This window comes from Rhododendron vialii, chromosome 3a (assembly GCF_030253575.1).
Source record: "Rhododendron vialii isolate Sample 1 chromosome 3a, ASM3025357v1".
In the NCBI taxonomy this organism is placed as follows: domain Eukaryota; kingdom Viridiplantae; phylum Streptophyta; class Magnoliopsida; order Ericales; family Ericaceae; genus Rhododendron; species Rhododendron vialii.
The window spans coordinates 28,444,660-28,456,220 of NC_080559.1; the positions used below are offsets into that span (position 1 = coordinate 28,444,660).

Here is an 11,561-nt window from a genome sequence, read left to right on the forward strand (position 1 = left end):
CTGATTGTTTGGGCGTAAAATATTTTTCGGTGTTTGGTTGTGTAAAATATGAGGAAAACATTTTACATGTAAAACATTTTTCATTAATTGGATGAAAATGACTTATCCTTAAATCTTTCGTAAGTTATTTTCCGAAATGAACTCGTAGCCTTCTACTACAATTCTCACTACTCAGTTTCCTTGATCGTCAATCTTGACCCACGTTCAATGCCAACATTCTCAGATCTTTTCACCGTCTAAGCCTCCCTCCCTCTCTACACTATTTTATCGATTTCTGAAAATATTTTTCAAGCACCAACCAAACACCGTAAAATATAAAGTTTAAAATTTATTTTCTGAAAAAATATTTTACATGAAAAACATTTTACATCGAAAAAACAAGGAGTCTAATAAATGGGCCAGGCACGAAACCCAAATTTCATCGTCCAAAAGTCCATGTTATTTAATTTTCTTCCCATTCCTTTCCCTCCCCCTCCTCCTCCTTTTTATGTTTTTTGCCTGTGCTAATTCAAGTGGGCGTATTACGGCTTTCCTCCTTTCCATGAAGTCAAACAAATGTCATTTCCTTCGTCGTTATTTCAAATCTCTTAATGAGTTCTGAACAGTAGTACGTGACTAAAAATAAATAAACTGGATCATGTCACCATGAGATGAGTACTACAAGTGATTTCGTCACATGTATTTGCTGAGGTGCTGATAGAACTGTAAATCAAATTACTTATAATTAGCTGATCAAAAGGAAAAAAAAAAAAAAGAACTGTAAACCAAACATTCTTATATTTCAGCCAAATCCATATTACACTATTACATGTTCTTCCTATAAACATGAAAGGGTATAACCCCTGGAACAAGTGTACGTTGTATCTTCCTAATGACCATCGGAATTCACTTTATTCATACGTTTGCATGTCTGATTGATCATTGACTCGTACGTCGATCAATTCAAGCGGTAACAAACATACGCCAAAAAAAAAAACACACACACACACACTCCAATCTCATTACCTGCAGTCACTAAAAGACTTGCTTATTGCAAACTACTTATATCTAGATTTTAGACTAGTTTTCATAGGGAGTTGGGGCAACTATCGGAGCAACTGTGAATTTCACCGGGTGGACACCTGCAGGTCCAGGTGCAACGAATCCGGAGCTTTTGAACTCGGCCAGTCCCCGACGTCCATTTTCGCCTCGTGTTTCGCATAATTTGGGAAGAAATACTCCTGGCCAGGTGAAAAACCAGCACTTGTGTTAGTAAGTCACGGACTTGTGGTAAATACCGATCGATTATTGAAAGAATCAAGTTTCTCTTTACCTTCACCAGCAGCAAGATTGAAATACAGGTCCACAATGTTGGGGCAGCTATTGTAGCACTGGTTTGAGCAAAGCTTCTGCAAGAAATGGACCTAGAGGAGAGAGTCCGACGAGATTCCAAGCACGGACCTCTCCAGCCCGCAAGCATCCATGCACTGATCGGTTTCGACCCAGTCCTTCAGTTTATCGGCCTCGATCTCTGATGAGCGGCATGTGTAGGTTTCCTCCCCGCTCCTCTTCACGCTCTTCTCCAGCACGCATCGCTTTCCAGAAGATGAAACGGCGAAAGCGCACGAGTCCTTGTTGAGATTCTCACATTCTATTGCTCCACCTACATATAGATATATCCCCCAACAAAATAGGTGGTTACATGGATACAAAAATGTAGTAACTGAAAGTCTAAAATCTTAATTATGAACTTTTATTTTGGGCCGAAGCCTTGCCGTAGCAAAATCTCTGAATCTATCCAACACTCCACGGGGAGTCTTACACCTTGTTTGGAACTTTTGGAAAGTGAGTGATGAAGGGAAAATAATGCAGAAGGAAAATGTGAGGAAAATGAAGAGAAGATCTTGATAATCAATATTTCTTTTCTCTTCTTTTCCCTTTCAAACCAAAACAAGGAAGGATAGAGTTTTTAAACATTTCTTTCTTTTCTTTTCCTTTCCCTATGTTCCAAACAAACCCTTAATAGCATAGTTTAGCGGAAAACTCTGAAAGTGAATCTTGAAGAAGTATGATATGGTACGTATAGTTTAAAGTTGATTGGGTATGTGGGCTAAAAGCATGCCTTCGTCTGTATCTCGCTGCTCAGTACGGACTTTCAACTAAAGAAAATATTTTGGGAAACTCTTACAATAAATATGGAGTGACAATCATGCCACTAAATGTACAGTGTACGTACTAATGTACTCTGTATTAGATTAAGCCAAAAAAAAAGTTGATAAAATGATTATCAAACAGTATGCCTGACTATGTAGCTCACGTGAGATTTAGATCATGAAATGCCATCAATTAGACAAACTGATCACTATAGTAAGATAAAATTAGCAAAGCTAAAACTTTCCTAGACTAAGATCGATGAGAAATTAGGCCTATATTAATGGGTCTTTGGAACAAAATCATTTGGGAATTAGACAAAATTAAAAAAATTTGAGGATCTTAAGCGACGGGCTAAAAGGCTAATGGTTGAACCACCTTTGAGGAATTAAGAGTATATATAGATTAGTTATCTTATTGGACTAGCTAGAAATGCATGGTTAATATTGGTTGATAATGTATAGAGATGATCATGAATTAAAGCTCTGACTCACCTACAATGCCTTGCACACAGAGGGCAAGAGCAAGAGCTAGGATTGCCACATTCTTGGAGCTAATAAAAGAAGCCATTGGACAAGGATTACAAAGAAAAATATTGAGAAGACAACTAGCTAGTGAGAGGGGAAGGAAGCTAAAATGGGGCCTAAGGTTTTAATTTGTGCTTGGGAACAACTTTGTGGAGTGCTAAGAAGCATAACATGGAGGGCTATTTATACTAGTTTTTACTCCAATGGCTCGCTCAAGTGACAAGAGGGGGCAAGTTTGTAAAACCACATGTACTGCGTTCGAAATTCGGCAATCTGTTGGGCTTAGGCCGTAAGAAAGAAATCTCTTATGAATCTCCTGATCCCAATGTGGATGAGTTACTTTTGACCGAACTAAAGAAGAGAATAGTCAAAATGCATGCGCGTAAATTGGGTCGGACACACCTGACCGTCGAACTAAAAAAATTTATATACTAGTTGTGGTGGAAAATTGGAAAAACGTGTGAAAGCAACATAAACCCGACTTCTTTTAGACGATAGTGAACTTGATATTTCATGCATGGGATCCCCTTCAAGGACTGGGGTGGTGCTCCGAAACTCTTTGAAGTCTATAGTGTAGTACTCGTAGTTGACAAGTAACAAGACCAAAAGCGGTCAAGTAATCCGCCAATAAAACTAGGCCCATGTTAATTGAGCACCGCCCGATAGCGAACGGCAGTTTTCGGCCCTTAGAATTACTCAAGAAAGGTATACTCCTACGTTTAAGCTGACTTGAAAACCTGAAATATACACAACCCAAAAAACTTAGATTAAAATTTTCAAATCAAATAACCACAAGAGTACCATAATATTTTGCTACTTTTATCTTTGGCTGCATAGGAATCGAGCTGTTCATAAGTAACTGACTTGAGCTCGAGCTTTAAGCATCAGTAAATACGCCAAGCTTGAGTTCTTTTTATTTACAAAAATTCAGCTTGTTCGTAGCAGCATATTCAGTCCATGAACCGAGTTCAAATGCCTTGATACTAAATGAGCTGATTAACTCGAGCCCAATGGGCAAGACAAGTTTTAAACGAGTCAAACTCAAACACTTTGAAGCTTGGCTCGTTCATATTGAGAAAAACACACAAATATATGAAACAAGTGGAGACCACATGTAGAGTGATAACATATTATGGTTAAAAAATATTTTAGAGATTTAAACAAGCAATCCGGATCGTTTTCCAACGCCACTTCCACGAGGGAGGATGATTTCTAACACCACTTCCTCGTGATTTCATTTCTATTTAGATTTAGATCCTTTTTTTTTTTTGCTATTGTTTTAATTTAGGAGTAGTATTTAGTTGTATATATTGAAGTTCTTGCTCTTTAAAAAAAGAAGAAAATATCTTAAGATTTTACAATTGCCATCAACAAATTTTCATTTTTATTCTTAATTTGTATAAGTGTGAACCAATATCTAATTTCGAGGGAAAAAGTTCATTTGGTTTGCTCAAGCTTACGTGGTGAAGCTACGTCTATGGACAAGTATACCTAGCTAGCTAGGTTTGGTACGCATAACCATTGTGGCAGTGACAAATGACAATTCAAAACTAAAATTAGGAATCACCTTAATTAGCGGAGTTTCCCGTGTAAATGACCATTATTTTCTCCTAATCTTAGTAACAAAATACTAGTACGAGCTTTTGACTTCTGAATTCTGCTTTTACCCATCGTGGGTTGGGGAATTAAAAACTTTTCTTCGAATCGTAGGGCGGCGGAGAATGAGGAAGAAACTGAAGATAGTACTACGGTGGAAACCCTAAGTAATTATTTCCTTTCTAATACTCCGTTCCAGTACATCTTTTTAAAAAATAAGTACTTATTTTACATTTTTAAACTTAAAAATAATATAAATGAAAAAAAAATTCAATTTTTTTTCCCCGTATAAAAAATCTCAATGAGATCTATCAAATAAGATCCATATTGATAGGAAAATTATTTATGTAAACACATAATTTTTGAGCTTGAAATTGCCTTCTTAAAAAATAAGTACTTATTTCCGTTTTCGGAACGGAGCCTAAGTATACTTGTAAAGCACATTGTAATTAGAAATGATAAACGAATCAAATTGCTAGCTTGCCTTGAGACGGTCTCTTCCTGTGGTCCTGTGGAGTGAATATATACTAAATAATAGTCTCCATTAAGGATGATAAATGAGTCAAACGAGCTAAACAGGTAGTTGATCAAGCTTGATTTAATAATTTAATGAGCTAAGTTCAGGCTAATAAACGAATCAAATTGCTGGCTTGCCTTGAGATCGGGGGTCACTTCCAGTATATTGGATTAGCAGTCCCCACTGTGTCTCTTTTCTTAATTGTGTGTTGTGATGTTGCTTTGTAGTTTGTTCGGCCAATTTCTGATGATTAAAAAAATATATATATCGTTCAAGTTTGAGATCGTGTTCGCGTGTTAAAATTCTTCAAGATCAATTTTTTTACATAATCATATCAAGGAAGAACATCTTTGAAGTTTATTAAGCTTTCAAATGACTACAAAAATATTCAAGCTACTTGAGATTGATTTGTGATCAAATCGATTAAAGTTCATTTGAGATTGGCTCTCTTCATTAATAGCAAAATTTGAAAATATCTCTAAGCTCGTTAAGTTCTCAAACCTAGCTTTAATAATTAACTACTCGACTCGTTCGCTAGCTTATCAACCATGTTAGTATTAACTAGCATCTAAATTTGTGGTTACTCTGAAAATTCAAAGAAAGAAAAGTAGGCCGTTCCACATTCTAAAAATAAGAAATTTAAAAAAAAAAAGTTAATTTTAAGGTCAAAAATCGTGTTTATGCAAATAATTTTTCTACAAATATGGATTTTGTTTGATAAATCTCATTGACATCTTTTAAACGGTGCAATTTTTTTTTTTTCATTTTCGTTATATTTGAGTTTGAAATTACTTTTTTGTAAAAAAAAAGGTTTTGGGAGAAAACAGAACGAGGCCCATCGAATAAATTCAAACAATGTTGGCAGCGTTAGGAAGCCAAGAAAAAGACCGTTTTGTACTTTGGCAGAAGACCCCCCATTCGAAAACAAAAAAATGTTTCCAAGTCCGCAGGGACTCCTAGAGAAAATTTAACGGTCATTGATTCTTTATTCTTTGGCTCTCACTCCGTGAGTTACGGGTAGGGATGATACCGATCCGGTTTCGACCGGTTTTGGCGTATTTTTCAATCGAAACCGGTTATTCGGTTTGAAATTTTTAGAAATTAGAACCGGTTGATATAATATGGTCCAGTTTCTCCGGTTTCCATTCATGGGCCATATTTTGGGCCCAACACATCCAAAAATCCACAATTCAACCCAAAAAATATCAACTAAAAACCCATAATTCAACCATTTTTTTTGGGCCCAACAAAAAAGGATTAATTTTGAGCCTAATACATTAAAAAAAACCCTTAAAAACATAATACATTCATATAATAATAAATATATTTATTAGACCAATATACACCAAAAGGATGGGTAGCCTAAAGAGATGGGAGATCCTTCTAGCCTTCCAAGATTCAATTCCCTTCCCTTATGTTTTTATATACATATGTATATATTACACACACACACACACACAAATATATATATATATATATATATATATATATATATATATATATATATATAACCGGTCTGATTTCGATCGGTCTTTAAAACGCATAAATCGGATCGAAATTATTCGACCAGTTTGAAAATTTCGGTCTGGTCCGGTTTTTTCGGTAACAGCCCTAGTTGCGGGGCTAGCCCATTCCCGAACTCCAAATAAATACTTATTTTTTAAGAAGGCAATTTCAAATTCAAAAATAATGTATTTACGCAAATAATTTTCCTAACAATATGGATCTTGTTTGAAAATTTTCATCAGATCTTTTATACGGTGCAAAACAAATCAATTTTTTTTTCATTTATATTATTTTTAAGTTTGAAAATGTGAAATAAGTTCCTATTTTTTAAGAAGGTATTCTGGAACGGGGCCACTAAGGTCTTGATAGGGTTAAGTTCTCTAAAATATTCCGGACAACCACTTTTTTTTTATTGGAAGGGTAGAATAGTAAGTCTACTCCAACGGGATTTGAACAAGTCCCCAAGGGGTCAGCAACCAGGGGTTTGTTTCCTCATAAAGTTTTTAGTTCGAAATCTCTCAGGTACTATCAATTCTTTTGGGATCAACCTATATTGAGATATATTCTTACTTTAATTGGGACTTCTGAAAGTGGCCTGGGTGCGAGATTGATCCCCCTAGATGTCTATAATTTTTTCTGTATGGATGTCATTGTTTTATTTTCAATTTTTATCTTCGTGATTCAACATAATATAAGTATGTCTAATTAGGTGTCTGTTGTTCGATAGTTTATGCAATTGACTGGGTCATTGGCAAGTGTTTGTTTTGACATATAAATGCAGTCAGTAATCGTAACTTTAGTCACATAATTCTTCAATAAGTTATGCGCACACACTTTCAATCCTACTATTGCACTCGCGCTTTCAATTCTCACTCTCATAAATTATATCAAGTTGAATGTATTTCAAAAACACTTTTATGTTCGCGCTTCTACTTTCGTTCATGCATGTTTATGTGATGGAAAATTCTAAAATCAGCCCAGTAGGCTTACAATAATGAGTGTGTGAATATGTATTAAAGAGTATAAAAAGAACACAGAAATACGTGTTTTTTTTGTTTTCTAGTGTGCTTATCGTCAGCCCAGTGGGCTGACAATAGCAAAACCGTAATGTGATTTAGGTCGTAATCGAACTACAAATAAAGGGTAACTGGCTAAGCAAATTGAGAATAGTTCGTATTGGTGACACAAGGCCCACTGGCTTTAAGCCTTTATGTGAAAAGCAAACTGACAACTTTTTCTAGGCTAATTGAACACATATTCCAGTAAAAGCAGTTTAAATGCAACACGTGGTTGTGTATATCCTCATTATGTGCCGGAAAAATATGGCAATACTTAAAAAAAAAAATTCACGAATGAGCGGCAGGATTGAACCTTGAGATTAGAAGACGAAACAGCAAAAAAGCACGAGTCTTTGTTGAGATTCTCGCATTCTATTGCTCCACCTACATATACGAAAAAGCACAAGTCCTTGTTGAGATTCTCGCATTCTATTGCTCCACCTACATATACGTAATCCTCACAGAAAAGGTCAGAATTATTCAAAATAAAAGTCTAAAAACATGTGACTAAAAGAGTGAAATCTTATGAAAGCTTTGATTTTGGGCCAAAAGACTAGTGTTAGCAAAATCTCTGAATTTGTCAGCGGCAACTCTCTAACTGCATGATTTAGAGGATAACTCCAAAAAAAAAAAAAAAAATCTCAAAGGACAATTGTTTCGTTTAAAGTTGATTGGGAATGTGGAATAAAAGCATGACTCTGTCTTTACCTCATTACTCATTATAGATCCTTACCTAAATGAAACATGTTAAGAAACTTGAACAACAAGTATGGAGTGACAATCATGGACTTGGGGCGTTTTGGGACATTGCACGAAGGATAGCACAGTTAGGCTAGCACATCTCCCGAGTCCATCAATCTTGTCTCTAAATATACTAGATAATTAGGAATTCGGAAAAAAATGTTACAAAATGATCAAACAGTATGCCTGATTATATGGCTCATGGGATATTTAGATCATGAAATGTCATGAATTAGGCAAACTAAAACTTTCCAAGACTAAGATCGATAAGAAATTATGCCTAGCTACATTATTGGATCTTTGGAACAAAAGATCGAATTTGGCAAGACAAAATTAAACGTTTGCTGGGTTTTATGTAATGGGCTTACTGCCACTGGCTAGTGGCTAATGCTTGAACGACCCAGAGGAATCAAGAGTTATATGGATATGAAATATTTTACTAGTTAGAAATGCATATTTATTGGTTGATTATGCATAGTAGAAGAGATAAACACTTTTTTCCTCACCTAAAATGCCTTTCACACAGAGGGAAAGAGCAATAGCTAGGAGTGCCAGTGTCTGGGTGTGGGAGCTAATAAAAGAAGCCATTTGACATGTATTATAAAGAAAAATGAGAAGACAACTAGCTAGTGAAAGGGGAAGGAATTGCTAATTAAAATGGGGCCTAAGGATTTAATTTGTGCTTGGGAGCAACTCTGTGGAGACGATGCATAACATGGAGGGCTATTTATACTTGTTTTGGTGGGAAATTGGACAATGTGTGAACCTGTTTACATCCTAAAATATGCCACCTAATGAGAAAATAACATGTGGCGTCAAACAGTGTATAATCCAATCAAAACACATTATAATTAGGCCTAAGATATAGAGAATCGAAAGGTTTAATGACGATGTTATTTTAGTACTATACGGTATCGTAAAGATTGGAAATGACCACGTTTGGTTAGCAAATAATAGATATTAAGATGATAATTAAGCATAACCATTGATTAACTCTTAAGACCATCAAACGATGTCATTAAGGACCGTTTCATAAGAGAAATTAGTTATGTTTGTATCTAATTTGAATAATCCATATTGAAGCACTAATCCATGTTGCATAAAAACAGGAATCCACTACCAAGAAATTAGCCACAATCATCATCAAAAAACGTGGAAGAAGAAGAGTTTCCTGAGAAGAACAAAGTCAAGCAACCATTCGAAACCCTTTACAACCGTTTTTGGAGGGAATGAACATTTTGAATGAGAACGTGTACATCAAAAGAAAACGTGAAGAATACAAGTTAAAGACAGACTCATCATCTATAAATAGAAGAAGCAATTGAAGAGAGAAACCCCTGACAAATTCATCATCTGACAATTCATACAAAAATGATTGCTCAGAGATCTATCGTAGTTTAGGACTTAGAGTAATTTAGTTAGTTTAGTATTTTGCAAATTCAAAGGCAACTTATTTGAATGTAAGCTTACTTTTGATTAAATTCAAGTTATCTTATATATCTTTCTGTCTTTTTTTTTGCCTAAGAGTAATCAAATATAGGCCTGCTTTTGATTCAATTTAGGCGTGTCTATATTCTTGTCGAAATCCTAAGAGTAATTGTTTATAAACTTGCTTTTGATAAAATTCAAGCTTGTTTATATTCAATTATCTTTTCTGATTGAAGAGTGTCAATCTATTATTAATTGATATCTTTAGAAAAATCCTCTTAATTGAGGTAGTCGAACGGATAACACAATTGCCTGATTAAATTAGTTGTTTTGAATTAATCTTAAAAAGATAAATTCTATTCTTTTCTGGTACGCCCGCACACAATAATTTTTCCCATAGATTGAGCTAATTTAGCCCAAACAGAGTCCCAAGGGTTTTGCCAAGTGGACATGAGAAAACAATAAGTATCTGTCCTTCACGAAGTCGCATGCTTGAATGCTACAGAGGTCAAACATTTTAAACCTTGGGGCCACTGGAAGGTTTACTCGGTTGTTAACTCTAGAGCAAGCTCGTGTTGCGGCCGCTTTAGGGATCCAAACTTTTTTGAATTTCAGGGGCCCCTCTTACGTTTTTACCCCTTAATAACAGTTCAACAAAAGGGTTTTTATTTTCGCATTAAATCCATGAAAAGTCATGACCGACTCTGGGTCTCCAGAATTAATTGAGATGCGCAAGCTGGCCCAGAAGACATCTGGCCATAAAAAATTGGACAAAGTGTGAGTGAAAACAACATATACCAGACTTTTTTAAACGATAGCGAACTTGGAATTGCATGCATGGGACCCCTTCAAGGACGGGTGGTACGTGCTCCGAAACTCTTTGAAGTTGATGAGTAACAAGATCGACCAAGACCAAAACCGATAGGCAGTCGGGGAATCTGCTAGTCATGGCGGGTGGCGATGCCACACTACAAGAAAAATGAACATTGGTGACGATAAAGTGGCGACGAAATTTAATTTCGTCACTAAATGAGTATATTTGGCGACGAAAAAATAAATTCGTCACTATTTTGACAACTTCCGTGACGAAATAATTTCATCACTAATTATACTTGTTTAGCGACGAAAAGAATATTTTCGTCACCAAAGGTACCCATTTGCTGACGAAATACATTTTTCGTCGCCAAAAGCTTAAAAATTGTGACGAAATTATTTTTCGTAACCAAAGATAATCATTTGGTGACAAAAAATATATTTCGTCGCCAAATGAGACCAATTTAGTGACGAAATATTTTTTTCGTCACCAAATGCTTAACTTTGGTGACGAAATATTTTTTTCGTCACCAAATGCTTAACTTTGGTGACGAAAAATAATTTCGTCACTATTTTAACGCTTTCAGCGACAAAAAATATATTTTGTCGTCAAATGGGTACCTTTCGTGACGAAATTTATGAATTGTGCTTTGTCACTAAATGTATTTCGAACATAACTCTTTACTAAAAACTCCGATTGAGATAATTCAAATTGGGTTTGAACAATAACTCAATTGCCTACAATTTTCATGTTTATTAAAATTGCTAATTTTATATTTTAAAGGTTCAAAAATACATTTGAAATACATTTTCATGTTAAACATATATGTTATATATTAGATATTTCAAATATTTATTGAAAAGTGTATGTGGTGCAGTTAGTTGGAGCTTGCGCGAAAAATTCAAGGGAATCGGGTTCGAAACCCAGCAGGAGCAAGAAAGAATGACTTTTTTCCCATATGAAAACATCTGTTGCAACGAAAAACTTCGTCACCAATAACTTATATTGGTGACGAAAATTTTCGTCACCTATGTGACCCATTGGTGACGAATTTTTTCGTCGTCAAATAGCACAATAAGCGAGGAAAAAATTTCCTCACCAATTATTCAATTTTTGGTGACGAAATATTTCGTCATCAAAAGACACTATAGGTGACGAAAAATAGATTTCGTCACCAGGTAGGAATCCTCGACAACCTTTAGCCGACAAATTTTTTTTCGTCTCCTATATTATTTGTGATGAAA

General features: G+C 35.3%; 1 protein-coding gene across 2 annotated transcripts in view; it reads right to left on the reverse strand.

Annotated features, from left to right (window-relative positions):
- The window catches only part of LOC131319601 (uncharacterized), a 32,697-nt gene that overhangs the window by 17,454 nt on the left and 3,682 nt on the right, over positions 1-11,561 (reverse strand). The window contains exon 4 of one of the 2 annotated variants that reach the window (XM_058349943.1): positions 1,006-1,121. The exons of the other annotated variant lie outside the window; for it this stretch is intronic. Within the exon in view, the coding sequence (XP_058205926.1) occupies positions 1,060-1,121 (62 nt within the window). The 3' untranslated portion in view covers positions 1,006-1,059. The remainder of the gene's footprint in view (positions 1-1,005; positions 1,122-11,561) is intronic. 2 annotated transcript variants of the gene reach the window in all.